The 27784-nt window shown below is 48.8% G+C and overlaps 10 protein-coding genes across 10 annotated transcripts; 5 read left to right on the forward strand and 5 right to left on the reverse strand.

Annotated features, from left to right (window-relative positions):
• Nucleotides 1-2203: 2203 nt before the first annotated feature.
• VFPPC_09481 (helix-loop-helix DNA-binding domain-containing protein) lies at nt 2204-3264 on the reverse strand (the record flags this gene model as incomplete). Its single annotated transcript, XM_018288010.1, has 2 exons — nt 2204-2567; nt 2621-3264. 2 exons carry the CDS (start codon nt 3262-3264, stop codon nt 2204-2206), a joined length of 1008 nt encoding a protein of 335 aa, XP_018139378.1.
• A 1233-nt stretch (nt 3265-4497) lies between these two features.
• Nucleotides 4498-5604, reverse strand: VFPPC_09480 (hypothetical protein; the record flags this gene model as incomplete). The annotated part of the gene is made up of 1 exon (XM_018288009.1): nt 4498-5604. The coding sequence occupies one exon, from the start codon at nt 5602-5604 to the stop codon at nt 4498-4500; it is 1107 nt and encodes a 368-aa protein (XP_018139377.1).
• Nucleotides 5605-7043: 1439 nt separating this feature from the next.
• VFPPC_09478 (calcineurin-like phosphoesterase) lies at nt 7044-8350 on the forward strand (the record flags this gene model as incomplete). Its single annotated transcript, XM_018288008.1, has 2 exons — nt 7044-7194; nt 7290-8350. 2 exons carry the CDS (start codon nt 7044-7046, stop codon nt 8348-8350), a joined length of 1212 nt encoding a protein of 403 aa, XP_018139376.1.
• Nucleotides 8351-9024: 674 nt separating this feature from the next.
• On the forward strand, nt 9025-9442 carry VFPPC_09477 (hypothetical protein; the record flags this gene model as incomplete). Its single annotated transcript, XM_018288007.1, has 2 exons — nt 9025-9058; nt 9114-9442. The coding sequence occupies 2 exons, from the start codon at nt 9025-9027 to the stop codon at nt 9440-9442; spliced, it is 363 nt and encodes a 120-aa protein (XP_018139375.1).
• A 1771-nt stretch (nt 9443-11213) lies between these two features.
• VFPPC_14607 (helix-loop-helix DNA-binding domain-containing protein) lies at nt 11214-12206 on the forward strand (the record flags this gene model as incomplete). The annotated part of the gene is made up of 1 exon (XM_018292375.1): nt 11214-12206. The coding sequence occupies one exon, from the start codon at nt 11214-11216 to the stop codon at nt 12204-12206; it is 993 nt and encodes a 330-aa protein (XP_018139374.1).
• A 1252-nt stretch (nt 12207-13458) lies between these two features.
• Nucleotides 13459-15181, forward strand: VFPPC_09475 (ent-kaurene oxidase; the record flags this gene model as incomplete). Its single annotated transcript, XM_018288005.2, has 2 exons — nt 13459-13755; nt 13823-15181. The coding sequence occupies 2 exons, from the start codon at nt 13459-13461 to the stop codon at nt 15179-15181; spliced, it is 1656 nt and encodes a 551-aa protein (XP_018139372.2).
• A 465-nt stretch (nt 15182-15646) lies between these two features.
• VFPPC_09474 (ent-kaurene synthase) lies at nt 15647-19097 on the reverse strand (the record flags this gene model as incomplete). Its single annotated transcript, XM_018288004.1, has 6 exons — nt 15647-16192; nt 16318-16491; nt 16554-17483; nt 17557-17841; nt 17966-18757; nt 18885-19097. The coding sequence occupies 6 exons, from the start codon at nt 19095-19097 to the stop codon at nt 15647-15649; spliced, it is 2940 nt and encodes a 979-aa protein (XP_018139371.1).
• A 1089-nt stretch (nt 19098-20186) lies between these two features.
• VFPPC_09473 (helix-loop-helix DNA-binding domain-containing protein) lies at nt 20187-20904 on the reverse strand (the record flags this gene model as incomplete). Its single annotated transcript, XM_018288003.1, has 2 exons — nt 20187-20686; nt 20745-20904. The coding sequence occupies 2 exons, from the start codon at nt 20902-20904 to the stop codon at nt 20187-20189; spliced, it is 660 nt and encodes a 219-aa protein (XP_018139370.1).
• A 773-nt stretch (nt 20905-21677) lies between these two features.
• Nucleotides 21678-23524, forward strand: VFPPC_16541 (cytochrome P450; the record flags this gene model as incomplete). The annotated part of the gene is made up of 3 exons (XM_022429028.1): nt 21678-21994; nt 22056-23073; nt 23147-23524. 3 exons carry the CDS (start codon nt 21678-21680, stop codon nt 23522-23524), a joined length of 1713 nt encoding a protein of 570 aa, XP_022284148.1.
• Nucleotides 23525-25038: 1514 nt separating this feature from the next.
• On the reverse strand, nt 25039-26799 carry VFPPC_09471 (cytochrome P450; the record flags this gene model as incomplete). Its single annotated transcript, XM_018288002.1, has 7 exons — nt 25039-25106; nt 25168-25557; nt 25644-25806; nt 25867-26063; nt 26121-26151; nt 26210-26698; nt 26755-26799. The coding sequence occupies 7 exons, from the start codon at nt 26797-26799 to the stop codon at nt 25039-25041; spliced, it is 1383 nt and encodes a 460-aa protein (XP_018139368.1).
• Between the last annotated feature and the right edge of the window lie 985 nt (nt 26800-27784).

Genomic DNA, 27784 nt, shown 5'->3' on the forward strand with positions numbered 1-27784 from the left:
CTTCTATTTAACCTATCTGACGGGGTTGGTAGTTGGGATGAGAAGGTGCACAAGTACCAGATTGTTGGGCACAGTAATGCCTTCATATCCGTCTGGGCTGGAATGGCGAGAAATCGTTTAGTCAAGTCGCAGCAATCATTTTGCATTAATGCTGTAGACTTACTTCACAGCAATACAGTCCGCGATGGACTTCACCTGAGCTCCTTGATAGAGATCTGGGCTACTACTTCTTGTTGTAGAGATCTTGCCGAGGCCGCCTCCGTGAGCCCATGTGCATGGTGAGAAAGGAGTATACGCCTGTACACTGTATGCCTCGCATTCCTTTTGATGGATCTAAAGTATTTCATAGCCACTATTTGGCTCATCCACCTGAATGAAGCGGCCTCATTCATGGCAATTACGAGATATCACATAAGTTAAAACATATTTCGCAATCACTCGTGCAGTCTAACAGAAGACGGATGGTTATAGAGCATGAGGAGTACCCAGCTACGGGGTCTGCAAGCTTTGTGCATTTGCGGTTATCCAAACAACTTTGGACTAGTAACAGTTCTATGTTATTAGCAGCTTCTGATGGGCTCATGAGCAATAAACTGGTCTCAACCGACGTATGGCGGGCTGAATGTGGTTCTCGCGATATCCGAGATGTTGCAAGGCACAGCATGAAGAAGCACGAGTACGCCGCGGAGTCAGCTCCGGACACATGTCTCGAGCACATTTTTACTCCGTTTTTGTAGCATTAGAGCGTCTCTCACATTTGAGTTTACAGAACAACTAGAAGGAACTTGTGTTGGCCACATGCCCGAGACAGGTAGCCTGCCATTTCGAGTAAAATGGGCGTTATTAGTTTGTTGAGTGTAGGTGTGGCCCAGTTCGTAACTGCCAGCATCTTAGGAGCAGTCGAGGTGCTGAGTAAGTATTAGGCCAAGAAGTTACATGCTCTGGCTCACAGGACCTGTCATCCCATGCAAGAGGCTCTTTTGATGTCTTCGCTATGACTTAACTCCCTGCATGACAGCCATTGAAAGACTGTTCCGGTATGCAGGCACATCTTCCGTGCCTTGTTTGCCGCAGAACTAGTCCTTATTTGGGTAAACTTTGCGGACTTGAAACCTGGCCATAGGTGGAAGCGATATCAACCAACAACGTCCGTAAGCTGAATTGGGTTAGAAGGGGCACGGTGACAACCCTCAGCTAGTTTGGTTGAACTTTTGTGTGCATTTTGCCTTTCGATGTCAGATCTAGGAGGATTATGGCAGAGACTTGTATACAGTTTTGTGCCGCCAGGATAGATGTGTTTGAAATTGTTTAGCTAGTTGTGCGGGTCATGAAATCCAGCATCCGCTTCTGAATCAGATGGAGTTGTCCAAAACTGTATTCTAGGTGGGAGCACTCAAGACAATCCTCTGGCGAGACTGAATGCGTGTTGGTTCCAGAGCGGATGTCCCCGAAGAGTGAGGAGAACCCTGCGTGACATGAATGTGATCCAAGCATGTTCAATTGTGACGCCAATGAATGGGCGGCCGTTACCTCATTTGAATCAATGATTTACAAACCGAAACTTAGCACCATTCCAGCCTTAGTGAAAGTGGCCCTCTCCCTACAAGGCTTTCTCTCTCTTCACCAGCGAACATGCTAGCATGTTTTTGCACGTTGCATTTGCGCTAGTAATTGCCGGTCCTAAAAGAGTTAAGACCAGTAACTTTACATGGCCCCTTACAATCGGGTGACAACTCCCCATACCCATTTTTGTAATTTGCCGGGGGTTGTCTCTGCAAGTGTGTGTGCAATGACACCCTCCACACCAATTGTCGTACATGTGATTGTTCTCACCGAAACATTGGCAACCCGACCTGTGAGGTGAGGGGGTCAGCAAACACATCCAGGCAGGCGCTCAGTCTGCAAGAGTAGCATTACCAAAGGTATGAGCCCGTGTGCTGGAGAGCTGTGAGTGTGCTCTCAAATTGCAGATGTCAAGTACTGCTGTGGGCAGATGAAAGTACGTCTAAGCTGGATGAGTGAAGATTAAACTCAATAAAATGAACACCAGAGTAGAATAATAGCCGAAAGCTATTTAAAACTGCAACGTTAAAAAACAATCGCTAAACGGACATGCTGCTTACTGTTCTCTCTCAGGATGGGCAACAATAGTACAGTTACTACAGTATAATATCAATTCATAGTTTCATATATATTCACATATTCAAAAGTAGCGTTGTCGTCTGTTTAGCGTCTCCAAAAGACGCAGACGTTCTCGTAATGCCTTATTCGCTTGAATCAAACCCTCTAACCATTCTGCGGCCCTTTCCAACAGCGCAGATTTGCTGAGATCTCGCCGTTTCAAACCGGGGACCAGAACAGTGAGGTGATAAAATCCATCTTTGACCAACGCTCTGCGCCTCTGTTCCTGCCGAATATGGTTTTGGCGTCTCTCCTCGGCTGATAGTCTCCCTCGACGTGGTTGTACGAACGGTACCAGTCGCTGTTGCTGAAGTGCGAATTCAGAGTATCCCAAAGAAAACTCCCTACTTGGTGATATCGCTGTGCCCATGGGCCAGGTCTGTGTCCTAAGAGGTGTTAGCGTCCTCAGTCACTCGTTATAGGTTCCAAGGTGTCATACTGGTCGTAGCGGGGTGCTTGATGAACGATTCTCGAGTTGCTGTGGGAAGCTCTTGTTCCAGTCTGTCCTACTTGGATAAACGAACTGCCTGTATTGGTGCTATCATGCTGAGCGACCCCGTGAGAGTACTTGGGATAATGATTCGCGGTATACGACGAGCCCCAGTGTGAAGATTCAGGATACTGCATCATATGAAGACTTTGTTTCTCGAATCCCCAGCACCAGTCGGCAGAGGTAGTCTCATCCGCAATGACGTGACTGTTACGGGCAATGTCTTCCCTGAAATCTGTAAATGTCTGATGGCACATGTGGCCATGTGCACCACTGTCACCATAAGGTGACATGTGCCTGGCTTGATCGAATGTCGTACTTGCAGAGTTGCATTGCCCATCATGTTTAACCTGCGTTGTGTTGTCGAAGTAATAGTGCTGACCAGGCTGATGAGTTTCCATCTGATTGGAGAGATGGCGCCCCGTGCTGTAGTGGCTTGACGTCGAGAAGTATTGTCCAGCTGAAGACGAACTCGGATCTGTAGATGTCATCCGAAGTGGCAGCTCGGTATGCAAGGTACTGGCTTCAGGAACTTTGGGGTCAGTCGTCGAGACCGGTGGAAATTTGATGACCGGCGTCGATGGCCCATCCATGCTCGAAACGGCTAAGCCTGTGTTACATTGTGACCACGGAAATGTGAGCCAAAAGCGAGAGACTTCCAAACAAATTTTTCCGTCCTCAGCCTCTGGAGCTATTGTTTCTTGTTTTTATACACTGGCAAGCGTCTGTAACCTCGGTCTGTGTACAGCTGATAGGCGTTGGATGTAGTGTAAGTGTGGCATTTGCGCTCATCGATGCACCTACGGACCGAAAAAATGCGAAACATTCCGATCATCCGCGTTTGAGCCGTTCATGCATGGCGTTTCGCTGCGATCCGGATATTTAAGCAGTTCAAACCGTCCAAACAAGAGAGCTAAAGATAGTTGACACTAACTTGCAGATTTTTTGTTACTCTCATAAACAATGAAGCTCCAGAAAAGTAAGTGGGTTGGGATTGTATGTTGCCAAATCGGCTTGTTTCACCTTGGCCCGGAACTGTCTGGGAACCGATGCTCTGTGTAAACAAACGTTAGAAGCTTGTAGCTACTTGGGTTAAAGCCACCATGGGTTCTGAAGCTACAATTGGATTCAGTTGATTAGCTTTACATTTGGAAACATGAGCGGCCGCAATGGCAGGTAGATTGACAAGTCCACTGCGGTCCGAACCATGTACGCCTCAAACAATGATGTGTCAGTGTCAAGTGGCAGTGCAATCTGATGAGTGCATCCGTAAACTACTGTTTTAACTAAATAGCGGGGGTTTGACTATTGTTCTTCCAGTATCCGTAGATATTATCGCGTTTCCTCTTTGCTCAATACTCGCTCATCCAGGGTCTTCAGCACGTGTTGGCCCTTCGCATGATATTACTGACCCGACATCAAATGCAGATAGAGCATGTAAAGGCTTGATCAAGTCTGGTAACGCCTTGCTCAATTTGTTCCTCGAAAGATAAGAAGTGTTGTACACGACAGTGCGTAACGCCTACACGCCCAATCCCTTTCATCCTATTCCTGGCGATCAGACTTTAGCACCAAGGAATAAGTGTTTAATTGTCAGCTGAGACAAACTTTATCGAAAATCTCACTGGAGCATAAACAACTTGTTGGTCGCTTCGCGTCGTTCATCGGCCCTTACTTGTGCTTTCAGATTGTATGCCTCCTACTAAGGACGCTCCAGCTGACCAAGAACGCAAACCAGTCTCTAGACACCTACTCAGATGGTATAGAGCCTCGAGACCTTGTGCATTAGGTCGTGATGCGTTGCAATGCCGACTCTTTCGGCGTTTTCAGGCCCATGGCCGTACCAAACGCTCGCCCAAAGTCCTTGGAGGCCCCAGCCCAAACCTATGGTACTCCCCGCCGGCGAGTACCAAGTCCACCTCCGTTCTGACCGTAAATGTAGGGTCGATAACATACTGGACAAAAGGTTTATACAGTGGTGTTGAGGGAATCCCTATCTCTCCCTCCAAAATCCAAATCTCTCTTTGCTTTAGAACTCCAATGCCACTTAAGCATTTCTGATCTCTTGCCTCTGGGGCACAGATATACACAAATGGTATGCCGCCATCGCCGATCTGCCCATCAACCTTGAACGGACGCATGGCCTCTGGAAACTTGACAGCCTCTTCAAGAGATAAAGGACCAACTGAAGGCATCAAAATGTGTAAGATAGACTCTGGCCCAACTCGAGGGCGTACTTCCTCTGCTAGAAATGCGCAAAGCTCGTCAAGGTCCGTTCTGTGTCCGAGATATGACGGCCCCAAAGGATCTCCACGCCCCATATCAGCAAAATCGGGGTGCCAAAGATCACTATGGTGGAAGACGGTAAAGTAGTGAGGGGTAGTTTCGGACATGTGTCTTTCAATTAGCAACCGTATATACGAATGGACATATTTGGGAAAGTGTTGGCCGCGGACGTGCTCTGAGCTCAAAAGCCGTTCGATATTCTGCAGAGAGCCAGCCACACGTTGGGTTTGATCCGCCAGTCTTTTTATCTGATAGACAGCGGCAGCGGAAATGGAAAATGCAGCTAGCTGGCCAAATTTTTCCGGTCGTTGATAGTTCTTTAGTTGGTTTTGAATGTTATTCAGAACCTCAGTCTGGCTGCGCATCTGGTTGAGGATATTTGATAGCTGTTCGTTCGTTGTGTTGTCCTGTGTTGAATCCCTTCCCCAGCCAACCAAACTAGCAATTTGACTGGCAAAGACCAGGCCCTGAGAACTATAGTAACCACCAACTGCCGCCCCAATCTCTGGTAGCTGTGAGCGGATACATTCAGGTATGCATTCGTAGGCGGTGCGGTAAAATCGGCGGACGGCTTGATCGGGAGGCAAGTCCGGAAACATGATCCGCGCGTATTCTTGTATTTCCATGGCAGTGAGAGCGCCATCCATCTTGACTTGGCTACCAGGTAGGACAATGGTAGAATGCGTGAGAAGGTAGAGTGACGGGATTCTAGTTGCATACGATCCTCGAAGCAGAGAAATTTGCCAATTCACATGTAGATATGGGAAAAGGTGACTGGGGCAACCCCGCTTGAGACAACATTGGAATCTCGTCTGGTGGTTGTGGTCACAGCCTTGAATGTATCATCAATTTGTGCCCAATGCCGTAGAAGGCGAATCAGCTTCCTTCATTCCCGCATGTCGACATCAAGTCCAGAAGTCTCACATTCGCGCGTCAAAACTCTCGAGAAGCATGTTTTTGTCGTTAAAGCGATCCCTTGAAAGCCACTTACACAGCTATACTCTAATGGAAGTACTATCAGCCTAGTATCACGAGGCCTCTATTGCCGAATAGAGCGGATCGGGGTTAAAACATTGAAGTCATGATTGATGGCGTTAACAAGATGTTCGGAAGTGCAGGCAACTTTACCAGTGCTCTTATTATAAACTTCGCTTTTAGACGAGCCATGGTTGTCGGATAATGATCCACCTTGCATTTTACAGAGGAGGGTTCGCGGGAGGGGATATTGTCTCCGAGATCTCGGCCGGGAGTACATTTCGCAACGTGGGTAAGACTTCACACCGCATTATTAAGGCTGCTGAAGACCAATTGCAGCGTTTCGAAAATGACATATGTATATTGATAGAAATGCTGCAGCTCATGCAGCTGTGGTTCGGCCACACGGTACTTTAACTCAAAATATTTTACCTTCTTTGAGGCTCGAACAATACTAGGAACAGATACCTCTCCACTAAACTGATCACGAAACAATTAGCCATTTCCTGGTGATTCAGATCAGACTCTTTCTTTATATAGTAGCACACTGCCACTTGAATTGATAGAGTCTTCTTCAGAAGGGTCAGTTCGAGCTAAAGCATTTGTCGTAGGTCGGTACAGCGCAAAGGCAGACCTTGCTGTGCAAATTTTCGGCGAAATTTGATCAAGACACGCCGATATTGCGCACGTTACAAATTAATTGGCCACTACGAATTATTATGTAGTAGCGCCAGTAAGTTCGGGGAACCCACAGCTCTGGGGAATTATTGAATTAGTTCAACTCCTCAGATCCCGTGAGACAGGGTTATCAGCTATGCAAAGCGGGTTCACGCTCCACCATGAGGGATTACTTTATTATGCCAAGCTTCATTGGCGCGGAAATACAGAGTTAATTTATACCTTATTCGTCACCGACTGTTATTTCGGGGACAACAGGTATGTTATGCATACACGTATCTGTACGTCCAAGTCATGATGTCCGTAATGCCAAGATGCCCACTTACATCCCTCCTTATTGACAAATATAAAGGTTTCAGTGTACCAGGTCCGGTACTTTGGTCTCAAAGATCTACCACACAAGTCGACCAAACACTCTTGAAGTGAGGCAGCCATGCTACTCCGAACAGCGGGCATCTTGGCCCTCGCACATGTCGCCCTAGCGGCTCCGGGTTCAAAGGGGCAACATGAGCGGCGTCCGTTGACTTTTGGTCCCGACGGAAAGTTTCAGATTGCACTCATTGAAGACTTACATTATGGAGAAGGTAAGCCACATCCATCGCAAATAACCTGAGTGGTGTATATCCTCAATCAGAGCCATGCTCAATACCCAGTAGCTAACATCACGGTGAACGTTTAGCACCAGCCTCAAACGGGCCGATCAAAGACGCTTTGACAACCAAAGTCATTGGCGATATACTCGATGATGAGCCTGATACTGATTTTGTCGTTTTTAACGGCGACATCATATCTCGGGAGAACATTTTTAGCCACAACACCACCGAGTATATCGATCAGATGCTGGCACCTGTTGTGAGCCGCAATTTGTCCTGGGCGACCATCTACGGCAACCATGACCCAGGTTACAATCGCTCAACAATGCAGATGCTAGATCGGGAGCGTTTATTCAAAGGATCCCGCACGCTCTCTCAGGGGCCCAAGTCCTCAAATGAGCGCCTAGGTGTCTCCAATTACTTTCTTCCCGTATATGACAGCGACTGCTCAACGGGTTGCAATTGCATTCCCAAGTTGATCATGTGGTTTTTCGATAGCCGCAGCGGATTTGAATACAAAACCCTGAGTAGCAATGGCACTCGCGTCGATCGTCCCTCTTGGGTTGCTCCCGAAGTCGTCGACTGGTTTCAGAAGCAGAACACAGACCTCACGGCCAAGTACAAGCGGACCATCCCATCGATCGCCTTCGTACACATACCAGTAAATGCATTTACCGCCATCGCAGCCGGACCGGGTATTGATCCCCGTCGCCACCCTGGCCTGAACGACATGGCCATCACCGGCCAAGCATTCGGGTGGTGCAAAGACGGCACCAAGAACAGCAGCTGTGCCTGGGGCGAGCAGGACATTCCGTTCATGAAGGCCATGACGTCCACGCCGGGTCTGATGGCCATGTTTTCGGCTCACATCCACGGCGCCTCGTGGTGCTACAAGTGGACCAAGGACACGATGCCGGGGTATCCTGTGCAGCCTGAAGTCGAAGGAGGGCTGAATATCTGCTTTGGGCGGCGCACGGGATATGGGGGAGCCGGAGACTGGGAGCGTGGATCTAGGGTACTGCTCTTGGAGAAGGAAAAGCTGGCGAAGGGGGAGTTGGATACTTGGATTCGTCTTGAGTCTGGTCAAGTTGTTGCTTCGGTGGCTCTGAATGCTACTTATGGGCAAGACTTGTACCCGGCAATGTAGGCAAATCTTATCAATATTAATTTTAAACGTGGCTAGAAAATGTCCAAAGGAATGTGATTAAGATGGTGTATGAAAAGTAGTGTAGTCTATAGAATTATCTCTAATATACATATGTAGTGCATCATCAGGGGATGTACTCGGCGAGAAAATGTCAAGTCCGTTACCTTGTACATATAACTTCACCACCAAATTCTAACACACGCAGTGGGTTTTGCCCTAGTTGTTGCTGTTACCTGCACCCTCAATGGTCTGGGTCCCCAAGTTGGGTCCACGTTGCCCCTTCTGGTTTGGCTGCGGCATCGAAGGCGTCGGCTTCGTCTGCAGTAGCCAAATCACTCGAGGGGTTAAAGGGATTATCAGTATCTATGTCTCCCTGAGATAGACTTGAGACTGTGTTTGCGTTGTCGGCACACTCTCTGTTGTCATCTCAGGCTTCTTGGCGGCTTCGGCTTCCACATCGGCCATATCAAAGTCAGCGGAGTGGTCTATCCCGCCCTCATAACTAGGCATCATATCCATGCTATTTCCAAAGTTGTCGTTGTTACTAAATAGTTGCTCGCTAGCAGTTTCTCTGAATAAGCTTCCAGCGTTACTACCACCAAAGAGACTTTCATAGGCAGACGATCCCTCAGCGTCTCTGCCAATGCGTCACTACCCCCTGTTTCTCCGGCATCATGAGCACTAGACTCGCCCTTAAAGATTTGGCTAGTAAGACTAGTAGTCGATATAATAGTAGGTTAAATAGGTTCATTAGCCTTTGCAGGCACAGGGTCACCAATAGCAGGGCGCAGCTTTATTGACGAGATTTGGCTTCCTAACCTCCCCAAAGCTCGCTCCCGCCCCCAAAACCAGTACATCGCCGGTGGACTAAAGCCGAAGTCTCGACAGGTTCTGGGTGCGAATTCCATTGACCTCTGGAGCACACCGGATGTCGACTTTATCCCGAAGGGCATTCAACGGATTGGGCACTGGGTGATTTACACCATCGCTTCGGAAAGCCGTCAGATGACTTCACTCGACTGGCACACGGACACGGAAGTGGCGCAGGTCTTGCAGGGCCGGCCGTGGTCAGTCGACATCTACCACACATGAGTAGCTCTGAATTTTACTAGCCAGCGTACAATCGATGCACACTCGGATGTCTCTGTTCGCCTTGGCAACGTGGGCGGTGTTGTCTGGTCTAGAGTTGTAGCCCTTCCCCTGGCGATAGGGAGCGGTGAGGGTCGACCGTCACCCGAGTTCCAGAGGGGATTGGTCCATCCCAGGGTGGGCAAATACTTATGACCACAGACTGTAAGTTGCATTTAAACTTTGTTCTTGGTCTATTTGTCTAAACTCCTTCTCTAGAAGCGAATACAGGAGGAAGGCTTACAGTAGGTGAGAATAACAATAGCGTTTTGCACACCCTCACAATAGTAAATTTGCGCCGAGCAGAACTGCACATCACATCTTAAAGTCATAGCCTCTTTAATCCGTGCTTGACTCTTAAGCCTATATCTTGGGCTGTCGTAAACCTCGTGGAGCTCTCTTTCCATGGGGGAGTATCCAATCTAATGGCTCCGGTTAAAAAGTACTTGCCTCTTACATGAAAAATATGCCAACAGAACAAGTACCGGAAATCTAGTGCATCACAAAAAGCTATAACGCTCCGATTATAACGAGTGATAGAAAATTGGTATCGATAAAGTCAATCTCTCTTGACAAAGGGCAGCGGGGGCCTCATAAGGTTTACGACAGTCCAAGAGATAGCTTCTTTAATGGCTTGGGGTGTCTTACCCAACGTGCGGTCCGTTTCATTTTGGCAAAGACGGACGTTTCTCTATGTTTGTGGGGTACCGGAGGCATGAGCTTGGTTTTTAGTAAAAGATAAGAGTGCTGCCTTTATACGCCAAGACTTATAAGTTATTGCGCTCCTAGTTTCTCCTTTGTGACAGTTCTAGTTGTAAAGATAATAAAGACCAGCCAGCTTGTTGGACATCTATATCGCTATTAGTTCATATATCAATAATGATAAGTTATTTCATTAAATGGCGCTTTTCTAAGCAGCAAATAAATGATTTGGAGGTAAGGTAAATGCGTTGTGGCGCAAAACTCTATATGCGGTTGGTCCCAACAGCCTCGTTCAGCCGCTTTTGGAAAGTCATTTCGCCCAGATCCACGACATTGAACAGAACTTGGATTGTTCGTTTGGGGTCTTTTGGGTTACAAAAAAGAGTGAAGGTTTCATGGGTCAAAACGAAGAAAACAAGCTTTGGTCGTTTTCGTAGATTGGGCCTTTTAATCCAATGGTGATCCAGACATAAATTCTATGTGAGAGACAATAGCCGCAATAATAGTTGCACTTCACAAACTATTCTTTGCAATGAGATGTGAAAAGTGATTAGTCACACTCCACGCGTAAAGTCTCAATTCTATTAGGCCATTGCAACGAGTTTTCGGGGAACTCGTTCTCTGTTGCTTGTCATCTTTTCGCCACCAATACGAGTTTTAAAAATGCCTTCTGCGTAATGACAAAGGGATGGACACATTGCCCTGGTTCTTCAATTTACCCCGATGATCATGGATATCAACTGGAACTTGGGCATTAGTTTTCGTAGACGGTTCGCGAAGAAATGTGCCGACATGCTGTCCGGTCCAACTAATGAATCATCGATTCTGTGTGCGTCTACTATATAGGGCTTGTAACCTTGTGACTCTTTCACAATTTCTTTCGATGACAAGCATTGAAGTAGAATGTACGGCGCTGCACAAATATTGATCAATTTTTTCCAGTCCCTCTAGTATTCATATCCCATACAGCCAATTAAATAGGCTCACGGTTTGTTCGGGAAGTGGCCAGACACCAACTCGGAGGCTACACAACATGTTGAGGAGCGGGAAAGGGCAGGGCAGCGAAGCCTCAACGTCTTTCTACAATGGACATGCTGCAGTATCCCAAACGCCTAGCTTCACTAATCGTTATGGGTCGGAGACGTCGCTCCCTCCCTTCGATCCCCCTGCCTTGCCAACGCCGGACGTTACAGACATGGATCCAAGCAACGATGACATGGATCTCGGATGGCTCAGCTCACTACCTGATAGCACCCAGGCTAGCAATGGCACTCTGACGCCACTTGATCACTGGGAGCGCCCAAATACAGCTTCCACTTCCACCTTGAGGTGGTGCCCGCCTCTCACGGGGTCCACCACCGAAAGCGGCACTCCTCTCTCCAAGAACAAACGGCAAGGCAAGGCTCCTAGCAGTAAAGCCGCCATGGTATGTGCCAGACTGTTGGGAACCTTGTTTGCGAATCAATCTTCCTTGATCAATATTGACGTTGCAACATTGAAGACTCGACGACCTACCAATAGTAAGAAACCAAAGGGGCGGAAGCCGGACCAGGGCCACTCCGAATCTTATCGTGGTCATTATGCGGTGGAACAAAAGTATAGATCCAGGTTGAACGAGCAATTTGCAGCATTGTCGCAAGCGGTATGGCGGCGGGAAACGCAACGGATCCGCCGACCAGAGACCGGTCTGCTGAGTCCTCCGTCCGGCGTTTCGCAAGCCTCGCAAGATGACAGAGATTCCTGCCAAAATGGTCCCAAACGTCAGAACAAGATCGATGTGCTTTCGAATGCCATCGACACTATCCAACTCCTAACCGAACGCTGTGACCAAAAGCGTCGAGAGCTCGACCAGTGGGGGGAACCTTTGGGGAGCATTGGGGAAATGATACGAGGCATTGTAGCTGATCTGGTAGATGATGATCAACCTGTCGATCCAAGTCTGGCGCAAATACCTACAGGGTCTTTGACGACGATGATGATGCACGATCCTAATGGACTAGAAATGCGGATGATGGGACTCTTGTGAACTCGGGCATTCATGCTGGCGTTACGGCGTATGGAGGAATCAACATTGAAGCGGAAAATCCTTTTGTCTGGACAGGTTCATAAAGGGCGTGCTAAACTGCATTCGATTTTTCTCCATCATGCTATCCCCGAATCTGTCTCACACCTCATCGATCAATGTTCCATGTCCTTTAATAATTACTCGACGCCCCAGCCGGCGAGCGCATCATCTCCAAATACTCCTCAAGCGAGTATCCAAACCCTGCGCGTCCTTGGCCAGAACCCTTGTACCCTCCAAACGGCATATCCATCGCTATGCCCCAACTCGTACAATTAATCCCCACCACGCCACTCTCAAACGCCTTGGCAACTCTCATGACCCGATTGATATCCTTGGTATAAACAGACGCATGCAAGCCATATTCACTATCAATCGCCTTCTTCACGACTTTCTCTTCAGTCTTGAGAGTATTGAGACTCGCAAACGGACCAAAGACTTCTTATTTTTGCGTTTTGTCTTTCTCGTCGACGTTAAGTCATGCTCAACTCTGAGCATCCGCATTACGGACCCCAAGGAGACAGGGCATACTACTACGATAGCACGCCCTGTTACGTGTAGCGGACGTAGATCTTGAAGGTGGTACGACGACAATATATAGTTTTACTTAATCCGGATAGCCCCATATTTTAAGGTGCCCAGTGCAACGGCTATTAGTGGATCTGCTACCGGCCACTCATTTATTTTTCGGCAGGCACCAGGGCGACTTGCCCTTTCTGGGTCGAGTCAACTGGCGTCCCCCACAAATTCATCGTGCATGCGAACATTGAAAGCATCAATTGATTCGAAAGGAGATCTACCAGCAACGACCCACCCGGCTATAACCAGAAGCCTGCAAGTCGTACGATTCTCAAATGTTACATATGCCCAGATATGGCTGCATCGAGTGGACTGTGCTGCGTGCTGCTTTCGCTCGCACCACGTGGTACGAGATCGATAACGATTTAACACAACGACCATCAGCTTGCCACATGCTCAGGCCAGATTGACTGCCACTTTGGACTAATCATCTACTGGTGTTTGCAACCGCATCACCAGTCCCGAGCTGTATTGAGTATTTCTTTCTCTCTTTCTCTCTCTCCGTGTGTGTGTGTATGTGTGTGAGTCTGTGTGAGATTGTGAGTGTATCAAGGGCAGCAAGCCTCTCAAACCGATCCGCGTTCCACGTATTCTATCGATGCTGTATGTTCTGACGACGCAGTTCTGACCCTACATGATGGAACTCACCCTGTTACGGCCCCTGATACAGCCTCTGATACGGGCGTTCTCGCCTGTCTCGGAGTATTTGTTTGCTCGTTATCCTATTCTTGCGCAGCTCGCCGAGCGAGATGACCTAGTGTCCCTTGTATTCACTGTGGGTGCTCTGCTGTTGCTATTGATGCCAGTATTCACGCCGCGGACCAAGTTTGGCCTTCCTATTGTTGGATACCGGAGCATCTTCGAGCCGTCGTGGCTTCTGAAACTGCGCTTCATTCGAAACAGCCGGGGCATCTTGAAAGAAGGCTATGACAAAGTAAGAGCCGACAAGGTCACTTGCAGTTCACGTTCCAGTCTCATTAACACTAATTCGTCCCTTCCAGTACCGGGACATGTTCGTCATTCGCCGCTGGACCACCGACGTCGTCGTTATCGCGGACAATAAATACATGGAAGAGATCAGGACGCACACCAAGGATGCCGTTCGATCGGTGGAGCCGTTCGTACTAGATCTTGCTGGCGACTTCTACCATCAGGGAAAAGTATTCATCGAAAGTGACCTGCAGAATCGAGTCATGCAACAAAAGGTCACCCCAAACCTGGGCAATCTGATACCCATCATGAAGAGCGAACTGGGTTTCGCGCTACAGCAGGAATTGCCAGATGTCGAGGCAGAAGACTGGGTGCAAGTCGACGCAATCAATGTCTTTGCTCGATCCATTGCTCGGATTGTAGCGCGCATCTGGATCGGACCCGATGAGTGCCGAAACGAGAATTGGCTGGAAGCGACCACCGACTACACGCAGAACATATTCGCTACGGGCTTCATCTTACGCTTCGTTCCCTGGTTTCTGAGACCCTTCGTGGCACCGCTGCTTCCTACCTATCGAAGCATGCTCAAGAGCACTGCGAATGCTCACGAGATTGTCGACGGCTTGATCAACAACCGCGAGAGCGAGGGCAGCACCAGCACCAAGAGCGATGGCTCCAAGTGGAGTAATGACATCCTGCAATGGACCATGGAAATGGCCCGCGGAAAGGAGCTTCAAAGAGATAACCTCGCCGAGCGAATATTGATCTTGAGTCTGGCGGCCATTCATACCACTGCCTTAACCATGGCGCAAGCGCTGTACGACCTGTGTGCGAACCCGCAATACATCGACGAGCTCCGTGAAGAGCTGGTTGAGGTTCTCCGCAGTGAAACCGAATGGAACAAGACGACATTGTTCAAGTTTGCCAAACTCGACAGTTTGCTGAAGGAGTCGCAGCGGATGAACTCGGTCTTCCTGCTGACGTTCAACCGCTTCCTTCCCGGCCCAATCACCTTATCGAACGGGGTGCGTTTGCCAGCTCGCACGCGGATCGCCGTGCCTCAATATGCCATCATGAACGATCCTGTCAACGTGCCCGGTGAAGATTCAGCGAAATTCGACCCGTGGAGGTATGAGAAGCTGCGCAAAGAGCCCGGCAACTCTCAGAAGTACTTCTTCGCCATGACGGATAACCTGCACATGGCGTTCGGATATGGCAAGTATGCGTGTCCTGGGCGTTTCTTCGCGTCAAATGAAATCAAGATGCTCCTCGCTCACCTGTTACTTCGATATGATTGGAAGTTTCCAGAAGGGCAGGGACGCCCGAAGAATTTCACCATCGATTCCGACATGTATCCCGATCCGACCAAACGGGTCATGATGCGGAGGAGGACGGTCGAAAAGAGACTGGAGGATCTGTTGGCATTTTGAAGTGCAGCATGGAAGCATGCATAGAAGCACGCATGGAAGAATCCATTCACTATTATAGATATAATAAGACCTAGTATCTCTGTTCCTTTGTAAAGGCCAGTGATGCCTCTTTCCCACAACACACCCCTACCTTATCGCCTCCTAATGCCAGTTCATATATATTTGATATACGGCTACCCAGCCTTGCACTCGGAGCTGGGAGCCCAAGGAGGGATTCTATTGAATATTAAATCTTGATTCAAGTTGATCTCGGTTTCTCAATGCAGGCAACAGTCTTGTGATATTGACGTTGGGCGTATGACACAGCATCACGAGGCCATACGTAGAACCTAAGGCACAGAGAACAGAGTTAGGCAAAATTAGGAATCCTAAGGAACAGCTAGTTTAAATAGAACTAAGAACCCCCAGTACCAAAAGAAGTTGTATCTAAATAGAGTTATGTTTCCTCCAAGCATACTGCCCTTGTCACACATGGCTCCGTGTAGGATCCCGACCAGTTGTAGCCGAAAGGTCGCGAAGCACATAAAACTGACTGAAGCTCGTCCCAACATCGCAGAAGTACCTTACCAAACGGGTCTTGCGTTGGTGGAATGATCCATCTGGGCTGTTCCCATGTGCTGCGATTACTGCCTCTTCCAGACAGTCAAGCGCTGTCTGCAGACAACGTTCCTCGTACCTTGCCAAGGTTGTCAATTCAGCTTTCCGCGCTCTCAGGTCGACAGAGTTCTGTTTGTAAAATTCAGGAAAGCAGAGAGAATTGACGTTGCCCTCGGCTGCGTCCCTGGCTGCAGATCCGTAATCGTTGTACATGCGGCACGCCGTGGACAGATGCCGTCCCACGACAGTTGCAAAGTACTTCTCGGCTGCGCTTGGGAAGAGTTCAGTGCCATTGCCTCGGTGATGCGAGAGCCAGGCACAGAGCCACGAGTACGGCGACATGACACCTACGTGATCGGCCGCAGTGGTACGTACCCAGTCGGCAAACGGACGTGCAGTGTCGTAGAATTGGCCCTGTCATGTCAAGTTTTTGTCAGCTGTCTGGTATCTAAACCAAGAGTCAAGTACATAATATCAAAGATGTAAGTATGCATGAGTGGAAAATGCAAAACAGGTCATGCCACCTGCGTAGTACATACATTGCCGCATTGTATCTGTTTGCCAAACATTTCATTGTCTTCAGCTTGTGTGACTTGTGTGAGCCAGAAGTTCTTAAACTCTTGCATGGCTCTTCTCTTCTCTTCTACACTGGCACCGTGCATGTGTGCATGCTGGATCATGTAGTTGGCATGTCGTCTAAGCGGACTGTAGACCTGTTCAAAAGAGTAAGCCAAGGACGGCTTTGACTTGGACCCCATATGTCTCAACCACAAACCTTGAACGGCAATTCCGGTGACGGTGGCTCAAAGTCCATCCATGAGAATGCGTCATTCGACGTTTCTGCTTCGTGCGCTACGAGATCCACCAAGGACCGTAGATTATCCCAATCGTTCAAATAGTACGGTGCGGCAACGGATTCCATAAACTCATCAGCCTGGAAGTACAACAGCGCCATAATGGTCATGTCCAAGACAAGAGTAGTTGGAGCAAACGTCCTCGTGCGGTTGTTGCATCCTACCCATGTGAATGGGATGATGTCGATGTAGTCATCCTTGCTCATGCGACTCATGCTGGCATCATCTCTTGGAAAGACAACGAGCCGTTGTGCCTGGAGGAGCGGGACAAACAGAGACGTTTCAACCAGTGAAGCCTGCACCAGCCAGTCTGGCATGGATGAGAAGACATCCATGCGTTTCAAGACAGGCAAATAACGAGCCGTCTTGGGCAAGCGATCGACCAAGCTCAGCGTAGATCCGATGTTCTCACTCTTCTGTAGGCTGGTTGAGACTTTCAATGCGGCCAAGACGTAAGCTTCGTAGACGAGCTTGACTGAATAGCTCGTTTTGGAGGTCCAGTAGCGACCAGGCACTCGGGCGCTAGCAGTCTTCAACGTCTTGAGGAAAGCGGCGCCGCGCTCAATTGCCCATATCATCCGGGATTCGATGTCTTTGAGAAAACACAGATGACGAGCCTTGGACAACCCCATTATGGCGTACGCGGTCTGCTCGGCAGATCCCTCCCACGAGCCATCCTCGCGCTGTTCAAGCAGAGTTCGGGTGCTGGCCTGGCATAACGATATAGCGATCTTCTGGCGGAGCTCCTGGCTAAAGTTAAAGTCCCCCGAGTCGGGATTGGCTTCAAACTCGCGGAGAAGATCCGTAAATGCCTCGATCATCAACATGGTCGGGTAGAGGTGACTCAGATGCTAACAAGACGTCATCATCAGCAAGCAAGCGTTTGATACAGTTTTTCAAGGGCAAAGACTCAAAGCGACATACCCATTTGTCCTTGAACCGTTTGTCGTGCTTCCACCACGTCTCGCAGACAAAGATTGCTGCCTTGCGAATCTGTGACGCATATCTTGGTCTGTCCCCCCATTCCAAGAGCACCGAAAGGACATGGCAATGTGAGCTAACACTACGATCGCGCTCGCCGCCAAACGTGGCGAAACCATCATCCTTCTCGAAGATCTTGATCATGACATCAGGCGACAGACCGAAACTCTGACCAAGGCGTTTCAGTGCCAGAAGACCTTTGGCTGTGTCGTCAACATCGATTGCGCGCTACGATTGTTAGTCAGACGTGTACTAGATATTACTTAAATTGTGCCACATACCGGAGCTACAATCGTTAGTGCTTGCCTTGATTCTGTGTAGACTTGGTGGACGTCTTACCGAAACCAATTACTCCGCGATCCTGGACGAAGCCCCTTCTGACTATCTCGGCAATCTTATTGACAGCAGTAGGTGAAGTAGCAGCCAAGTCAAAGCCGGCCTGCAGCAGCGTCGCTACGGTCCAGTTAAACTCAAAATAATGGATTGGGTATGTACCAGCGATGCCACCGTCACCGTGCCCGGTTCCTCGACGGTTGACATCTTGGAGGTAGCCTTCCGCCCTGTCGTCCCAATTGCTGGCATTCATGAGATAGGCTGCGGTGGAGGATGGAGAAGCCATCATGGATCCATTGAACAGATGATGGGCGATCCTGTCAAAGTCGAGCTTACCGATGAAAGCCTCCAGCGAGTGCAGGGCCGAAGACGGGCGCTGTTCGTACAGCATTTCCGGGCGGAAGCGAGAGAGCTTTTCTGCGGCCATGGCATCGAGCGCACTTTTGCTCTCGAACTCAAAATGCAGAGAATCATCCTCGTCGCGGAGATACTCCAACAACGCCGGTATGATCAATTCTACACCGATATGATTTGTGGCGGTTATATCGTTCCATGTCTTGAGCTGGGCAGCGAGTGATTTTGAAGCAAGACGAATACGTCCAGCGATCTCGTCCTTGGCGTAATCGAGGATTTGCCACGGATCCGAGGCATGTCGGAGGAGCGCCAAAAGAGCAGCACCTGTGTCCAGAATACCCACGGTTTGCGAGTTGATATCAAAGCCCCAGCTGCCATCTTGAGCCTGATTTCGAATCAGGTAGTGGAAGGATTCGGGGAACAACCATTTCTTGACGCCGTCTGTTGTCTTGGTGATCTATTGAGATAGTCAGACAAATAGAATGCTCCCTCCACCACGTTGACATAGTCGACCTGGCACCCTAAGATACTTGGAGCATGACCTTGCTTATGGTTATTATAACTACGGACGAGGCATTACGAACCATTGCAACCCAAGCAGTATCGTATACTTGAGGGCTCACGGTTGAGAAGCCATACTGCTCGTCATAATAGGACACCGCACGCTGAACAAGAGAGTCTGCAATGCTCGAAAGACTCGCAACATAGACATGGTCCCGATCGCCGTGGCCATTGCTATTGGACAAACCTGACGGGTCATGCCCATTCGACAAGGCAAAGCTGGAGGCGACAGTCATGATGATTTGCAGGGCTAGGAGTAGGGTTGGGGTTACAGAGAGGCAACAGTGATTTGGAATTGCCAAAGTCAACTTGACATGTCCAGTAGCACCAGAAGCTTTATCCTCTCTCGCAACCAGATGTCGAATGACGTCGAATGACGTCGTCTGGTCACTCTCTCACTTGCTACGAGCGAACAGGCCATTGTCCAGGATGGCGTAGACATGAAGGATCAACATTGAACTTCAATAATTCCAAGTTCACTGCAGTGTCCCACGATGTGAAAGCAGACACCCAACAGACTAATTTGCATTCACATCGCAGCCTTGAAGATCACTACTATATAGATACAGAGCAGCGTTCAGAACGAGGCATGCCTTGCCTCATTTGGCAAAGACATGAGTGGCACCACTTTGTCTGTCTCCTTTGAACTCGTGGCACTGGGGGCTCCAGAACTGTGAACATGGGGAGGCCTAAATGTACGTGTACCCTGGACAATTAGAAGCCCTATAAGTGGCAGTACTATTGTTCTGAACAGTCAATACTATTATTTCTGCTGAACTCCGTACAGTAATAAAAGTTAGGCTGACTTCTATTAGTGCAGGTTACCTAAAGCTACACCGCGAGTCTCACATCCCCCGTGTCAACTCGTGATTTAATGGTGGGAGCCGGCGAGGCTGTCTTGTCTGTGGTTGGTCTTAATAGCCAAATACCAGAAGTTGTCTAGAAAATCGTGATAGTTGGTACTAGATAGCGATTTCAACTAATACATATACCATAGGTTTATTGGATTAGGTTGATGTAAGCGTCGGCCTGAACGCTTCCTCTTCTGCTTCCGCACAGCTAGCCCAAAGAGCTCGGTACTTAGTTGTGTTATGAAGTAAGAGAAAGGATAGAATTAGAAGTTTACGGTAGCCACCAAAGGAGGCACCATATTGTGCACAAGTCCACACATTGAACTGGGATCGGCTTCGTCATAACATTCGTCGTCTCTAAACGGAATATGTCTCCCTGTAAAGCAGGCCATCACATCAGTACAGCAATATTACTGCCAACTTAATAGAACCATGTGAAGGCGGGATATGAATTTCTAGCACAAGGTATAATATCTACACAACGTCATTCGTTTCTCGCATATGCGCATCGTGTGCCGTGCGCAATTGTTTCGCGAATTGGCGATGCTTGCTACACCTAGCCTCATAGCTTTCGTATGTACTCGTTAGGTGGATGATGAACTCCGTCGCTCTCGCCAGAGTCATAGCCTTGCTCGCTTTCTCGCGGATAGGCTGATCGTTATCTCCTCCGTTGCTGTTGCCACTCTGATAGACTCCGCTGGGCGGGATCAGGGAATGCAATGTTCGAAATTTGCTTTGCATCATGTTTCTATATCTCTTCTCCACTGCAGCGTGTGGTCGCTCGGCTGGGACATATGTCGTGCTTGCGCAGTCCGTTGTTGGCGCGCCATTCTTCTCTGATTGAGAATCGCCCTCACATTCCGAGAGGTACTCCTCCTCATCTTCGTCCTCGTCGCCATCTTCAAAGTAGAAAGGATCGTTGCTCTGATCAAAGCTTCCCGCAGTGCTTGATCCTGAACGTGTGACGCGCATAGCTTATAGGAGAGTTAGCGTGACGAACTGTCGAGCGATGTACAAAATACAAATACATACAGCTGTCGCGACGCCTTGGCTCGTTTCGCATGCTCTTAATAATGCGGAACAGTTGCTTGACCATTTCTACATCTTGCTTGGAGAAGGTTCCGTCGTCGGATTTTGACATGAACTCTCGAAGTGAAGGATGGGGGGAGCTGGGCGAAGCAGCAGAAGACATGTCTGCGAAGTCTCAAGGACCAAATCGCAAATCGGGACCGCTCTCTACATCAGACTCGCCGTTAAGTTTATATATACCAAAGTACAGAACGCAGGATTGAAGTTCCAACTCGGGTTAAATTCTCCCGTCCAACGTGGCCCTCGTCTCGGTGGACAGGCGAAAGGCAAGGCGTCTGGCCGGTCAGTGAGGACGAGGAAAGAAGACGTCATGAATGTTGGGTTCCGTCTTGGCCTAGTTCTAATACATGCTGGTACCAGGCCATAGTGTTGCCCTAGTGGCAGCATGAGGGTCGTGTCAACCTAATATAACCTGTACTATCTCTCGGCATTAGCGAAACGTTCCCTTCTGCCAGATTAAATGACTTAGCTTTCAATTTTCTTTGATGGGCCGGACATGGGCCGAATTCCACACGCATGTTGGTCCCACGTTCGCAGGGATCACGGGAACAATAGACTGGAAGCGAGATAGAGATAAAGCGGTAGCGTCTAGTAAGATTAAGTTCACATCAACCCAATAGCTGCATATTACATTTTCAAGCACTTTTTGGGCTGGAGCTGACACCACCTTGGATCCATCCGCTGATCAACATCAACTGTTGAGCCATCCCGCGCCTTGACTATTGCCCTACCCAGGTTTCAGACCTCCATGTCTAGATGCGCTGCATATCAGAACTAATATCATGCTGCGCAGAAAATTTCCTTTGTAAAGTGTATCATATGCGAGCCTAGATCCTGCGGGGCTTGCAACATCTATGTTGACCGTGTCTTATTGCAATGCAGCCAAGTGTGGGCCGTGACAATGTTTCCATCTGCTCAAGTGATAGCAGCTATCATATTCGGTATTGGAACTCCGTTATACCAGAACTTCTGTATCGATTTCTCCCCCTTAAACCAATTCCCGGCATACCGTACGATGAGGCCTCGATTCACCGCCTCCTCGGTGATATCCCGGATCTCCTAGCATCGCAGAAAGTACACCAGGAGCCATGGGGTGCCATGGTGAAGAAGTTCAAAGACCTTGACTCACCTATCGTTCAGATTTTCGCAAGGGTTGGTAGGAAACCTTGGGTTGTCATCATAGCCGCGCGGGAGTAAGCACTGATAATGATAGAACCATGGCCCTTCTGCATTCTAACAAGATTTATTAACAAGGGCGAATGTCATATTGACTCGACGAGCAGCAGATTTTGATCGATCGGGGTTCTTTGGTGAACTCGTTAATGCCATCATGCCACGCTTTCACACAAGGCTCATGGCCAATGACGAATGGCGAGGGCATCGAGGGCTATTAAACGACACAATGTCTCCGGCATTCATAAACTCGACGAGTGGTCCTGGATTGCACGAGGCCTTCTCCCAAGTCATGGATCTCTGGCGGGCCAAAATGATGCTAGCAAACGATCATCCAATTGACGTTGAACAAGACATCCTTTACGCTAATTTGGATGCAATCTGGGCTGCTGCCTTCGGGAAGACAGCTGGAGCTGTCGAATCACAATTTAAGAAGGTGGCCGAAATCTCCTCTGCGCCAGATGGAGTGTTCCGCATTCCTAATGCTGAGATTCCGTTCGAAGCAAAGGCAGTGACCATTCTCGCGGAGAGCATGGCCATCACCGCAAACTCACCACTTGTAGGGCTACATCACAAGTTTGCCGTCCGCTTCTATCCTCGCCTACGGGCAGCCATGAAGGCCAAAAGGGCTCTGCTACGAAGACAAGTCGATGATGCTGCACAGCGAATGCGTAGCCAAGACGGCGCAATCCAATCTGTCACTGATTTCGTCATAGCTCGCGAGATGAAAGCAGCGGAAAAGGCAGGTCGGCCTGCTAACATCCATTCTCCCGTCATCCACGATGAGCTCTATGGCTTTCTCATGGCCGGGCACGACACAGGAGGTACAGTCAGCGGTTGGGGCGTGAACTTCCTAATGAAAAACCCCAGAGTACAAGACACTCTCAGAAACTCCATTCAAACCGCATTCCCGAATTATCTCCCAGACGGAGTTCCCACGGCCAGGACTATCGCCACAACGTCCCTGCCATACCTGGATGCCTTCATCGAGGAGGCATTGCGCTTGGGTCCAGTAGCTGGCGTACAGGTCCGGGAAACAATCCGAGACACCCAGCTCCTAGGCCATATGGATCATAGAGGCACGAATGTCTTCATGTTTGTAAGTGCTTGACTCCACAGCCTCCCCAATACCAAATCGCCAAATATGAACGCATCCTGACCGGCCTCGTTAGCTTATCGGCCAAAGCGTACAACTCCCCCCCATCAATGTCTCCCCCTCTCTCCGGAGTAAAACATCCCAAGACTCCTACTACCAATTCACCGACCGCAATCCTCAAGGCATAGCGGAATTCAAACCTGAACGCTGGCTTAAAGACGACGGGACATACAACCCCAGCGCCGGTCCGGCGCTGGGGTTCGGCACTGGACGGAGAGGATGCTTCGGCAAGAAATTTGGCCTCCTTAAACTACGGATGTTCTTCTTTTTGCTAGTCTGGAATTTCGATCTCCTTCCCCCGATTGGTGAGGAACAAGGCCCATTACCAAGGAAGCTGAGGCTGGCTTTGAAGCCCAGAACTACGTATGTGAGGTTCAGGGATTTGAGGAGGTGAGTAATTATGGACAGATGGAGCGCTTGATTCGCTGGGTAACACTTTTAACTCCTAATACTCTTTGGTGGCATTTGAGGCGGTGCAATTTTTTGGACATTACGGAACAGGATATGCAGGGTATCAAAATAGAGAGAGCCGCATTTGAGAAGAGCTTGAGGCTGAGTTTGGGTAATCGATACATTGTCGCTGGGAAATCTACTTGGAGTCACTATTAATTATAAGCCTGCTCTGGCCACCCTTGCAGTTGGCTTCGCAACAGGCATATCATCGTTATCGTCGCTATCCACTGGTCGAGTAGCAGGGACTTGGCTTATAGAAACTTGATTCAGTCAGCTCGACAGGGTTTGGGAGCCAGGCCCCCTGGGGTCAACTCTCAGTGCTCGGGCTTTTGACTGACCAAGTGTTTCTACCGGATAGGTTGAGTGGGCACATTATGCCTTGAACAAATATATAATTAGCCCGATAACTGGCGAGTTGCCATTCAACTAACTCTTAGACTTAGATCCAACTCAGCTCCTCTGAGACCGTTGCCTTTGATGACGTATTTAAACAATAGCAAGGAGAATAACAATGATAATAACAACAATTAATCACCATTAGCCATGGGTTCGAGATTAATAAGACAAGTCCCCACTCTGCTCACAGACATAATTAGAAATACACGAACATAATTTGCCGAAGAAGCTTGTAGGTAGGCTTGATGGGAAGCATCCATTTCCCAAAAGTCTGCAATACTGTCCAAAGTTGGCCGTATGGGTGAAGCAATCATACCACCAACTTTTTTGACGAATTCAGGTGCCTGTTTTATGCGAGAATGACCAATGTGATACGGCAGACGGCACAGGAATGATGAGTTCGGGGAGAGTGGCCTGTTGGATCACATGCAGTTACTGGGATAATAGTGCACGACTCTGCAAACTCGCGTCGGCAGTACCTCCATACTCTTCTTCGGGCTGCCGTCGAAGCTTCTGGGTCGAGTTTTTCTTCCCTATGGAAGTAGCCCCAATCATACAAACAACTTGTGGTAATGCGAGTAAGTTCCAGTGGCGGCTCACATAGGAACTTACCGTGGCAAATGAGGCAGTGCGAAGTTCATTAGGTAGCATTCTTTTTCGGCAGATACAAGAATCGATTGAGAACTGGCCAGAGTGCGTGCTTCTACGGCTCACTCAGTCTGCAGATTTCGTCCTCCGTTGACATAATGAGAATAACCATGTCCCCTTCCGCATCCCTTGAGCCTCTACTCCGTCAAACTCACGGTTAAGGGCCTAATGGAAGGAGCAAGAGTTTGTTACCAAGCCACGATTCTATGTCTCAGCCCGAGTCATGATCTGTCGGTGTGTTTTCTTAGGACTTGGTAGGTGGATTGCAGTCTACCCAATTTATCAGGGGTTATGTCCGAGTAGAGCTGCCTTCACCGTCGGACTGGTTTCAATTTCACCATCAGTGGCGGCTTCTCCCATACCAGGTAGGCTCTTTGGTCGCCCCAGTTGTCGGGAAAGCGCTGCTCCAGGTCAAAATGCCACAGCAGCTTGGCCATGACTAGTTTTCATCTCGACATACGCCAAATTGCGGCCAAGACCTTGATGGAAGTGTTGAGTTAGTAAGGTGGTCAGAAATACTAGGCGTGATCTGGTACTTACAGTCTCGTGGGCCAACTGAGAAGTACTGTGCAGCATCCCTCGCATCCTTTTGGTATTTTGGATCTTCACCAGTCCATCGTTCCGGCACGAAGTCCAACGGATTATGAAAGTTGAGTGGGCTGTTACAAGCTGCATATATGGTAACACCAACTACCACGTCTCCGGGGACGTCGAAGCCATCGATCTCGGCACCACCGGGAGGTGTGTAACGTGGATGGACGGCTGGAGCTGGCGGCTTGACGCGCATGCTCTCATCAATCACTGCCCGCAAGTACTTGTATCGATTCACGTTGACCATGGTGATGTCGTCGGCGTTGGCAAACATTCCCCGAATCTCACTCGTAAGCTTAGCCAGTACACGCGGGTGCGTCAGGAGACTGTTCACGCAATCTAGAAGACAAGTAGCAGGTCAGCTTCCGCCTCAGAGCTTTCCCGATGTAGAAAAGTAGACAATCAGAAATTCTTTGCTGACATACGTGAGAAGAAAGTCACCAGCGTTTCACTTCCGGCATCTATCAGGAACGAAGCATTCGAGCTCAATTGCTTGTTACTCAACCTTCCTGCCTTGTGTTCTTCAATCAGTTTCCCCATGAAATCCGGGATAGTGGATTCATGTGTCTTTCGGTAGTCAACTTTGGTCTTTTTTCAAAACATTAGCAACTAGTATCGATTTGTAGCCTTCGTGAACTCAACACTCACTTGGCTAATGCTTTCCACTGTGTTGATATTGGATATCAAATCCCTCGGCATCTTCACCAGCAAGAAAGGATACTTGAAGATACTGGGCAGGCGTTCCGACGCCTGGTTGTAGACGAGAAACGTACCCAGTTTCCCGAGCAATCTTACCCATGTGTGGAGCTTGTTGGAACTGAGGCAATCGAACGACTCTCCATATGCTGTTAGGTGTCAGCCACTTATGTATGTACAAAGGTCATGGACGAAAGAAGCCTCACTTAGATACCCGATGACGTCGAAGACGAAGAACTTGTACATGTGTTAGCGCGCCCTCCATAATACATCACCTGATGATCGCGCTGCTCACCTTGCACCCTAGGACAACGTCAACACAACCGTCCCCAGTCTGGCTCTCCTCCTCGAGTTTCTTCATGAAAATGGTAAGATATTCTTGAATCACTGCTTCCTGCTTGCGAAGCGCAGCGTCCGAGAACCCAGGGGCCAGCATTTTCCGAAGGTGGGCATGATAAGCTGGATCGGGGCTTTTCACCAGCGAGGGCTCACCCATACCAGAGAAGTACTTTTTGTCTTTGGAGAGCTCCGGTTTCCCGCCCCTCTTGTAGCCGTAAATATCTTTGAAGGCTGCCGGGCGCACAAAGGCCAGCTCGTTTGGCGACACTCGCACAACAGGTCCATACTTGTTATGCATCTCCAGTACACGTTTTGGATCAGACCCATTGATCATGGCGCGGAAATAGGGCCATTCGGATATCGCTCTTGATTTGGGCCCTGGGAACCGGGCCAGTGGATGAAAGTAAACATTATACACGGCGGTCGAGCCAAGGTAGACTATGATCTGGGCGAAACTTGAGTATGGGGGACGTTCTATCCCATCTGGCATTTCGTACTCACTGCAATTATCGGTATGTACCACGGCACATATTCAAAAAAGGCCATTTTGGAGTCAGTGGCGAGTCGGAGGAAGCATGACCTGACCTGAGAATAATGAGGAAAACCTGTTCCTGCAGCTGACAGGCTATGAACCAGTATGTTTACCTCCAACTCAAAGACCAATTCGCTTTCTGTTGCTAAGCTATTAGGGTCGGAGAGACATTGAATGTTGAATTTAATTCACAGGGTGATGCTTTTATCGGAAACAGCTTGGAACTCTTTCAGACAAGTCGAACCACTGCCACACTAGTCGAACCACCGTCTGCTTATCTGCAGTGGTACAACTAATTCCTTCAATGTTCGCTGGAATCAGGTTCCATAGGATCTGACACCACTTTTTTCTAGTGTAATGCGGGGGAGCATATTCCTAATGGGGAGAAACGTAAGCATAGCGTAGCAGCAAACAATATCATGATCATATAGCGATCGCGTTAGAAGGTATGTTTCGGTTTTCCTTGTAATCTGTATACGGCCATAACAAGAATTCTTCCTCGCAGGTCTTAGTCTTGGTCGCTTAGAGAGAATTAATACCTTCCCCTTTAAAGCTATACCTTTTGTCACCCGTTAGCTTCTCATACTTTCTGCAGTACCAGCCGCCTCACGTCGCAGTATTCTCTCAAGGAGCCGGCCTACGACAGTCAAATAGGAAGTTAGCGGTGTGTGAAGGCGTAGGGCTTTTGGCATATACACTACACAAGACGTCGCTGTCCGTGGATATTAGTTCGCGAAATAGAATGTAGCTCTTCGTAGGACGAAATTTCTGTTGTCGTTTGTTAGACAATTACAAAGGATCAAATAATAACTCAGTCAGCCAGAGTTAGCTCTCTACGGACATCAACTAACGTGCATAAGCCAGCAACGTGAGAGTTTACGGATAGATTATTGAAATTGCGTGACCTTGCTGTGAAGTTAGTTCCTGCGTTGAGTTACTTATTTGCAGTATCAATGCTTGCGATTTACTGATCTTATCGTGTCTGGCAAGATAATATCT

The sequence above is a fragment of the Pochonia chlamydosporia genome, chromosome 7 (genome assembly GCF_001653235.2).
Source record: "Pochonia chlamydosporia 170 chromosome 7, whole genome shotgun sequence".
Taxonomy (NCBI): Eukaryota; Fungi; Ascomycota; class Sordariomycetes; order Hypocreales; family Clavicipitaceae; genus Pochonia; species Pochonia chlamydosporia.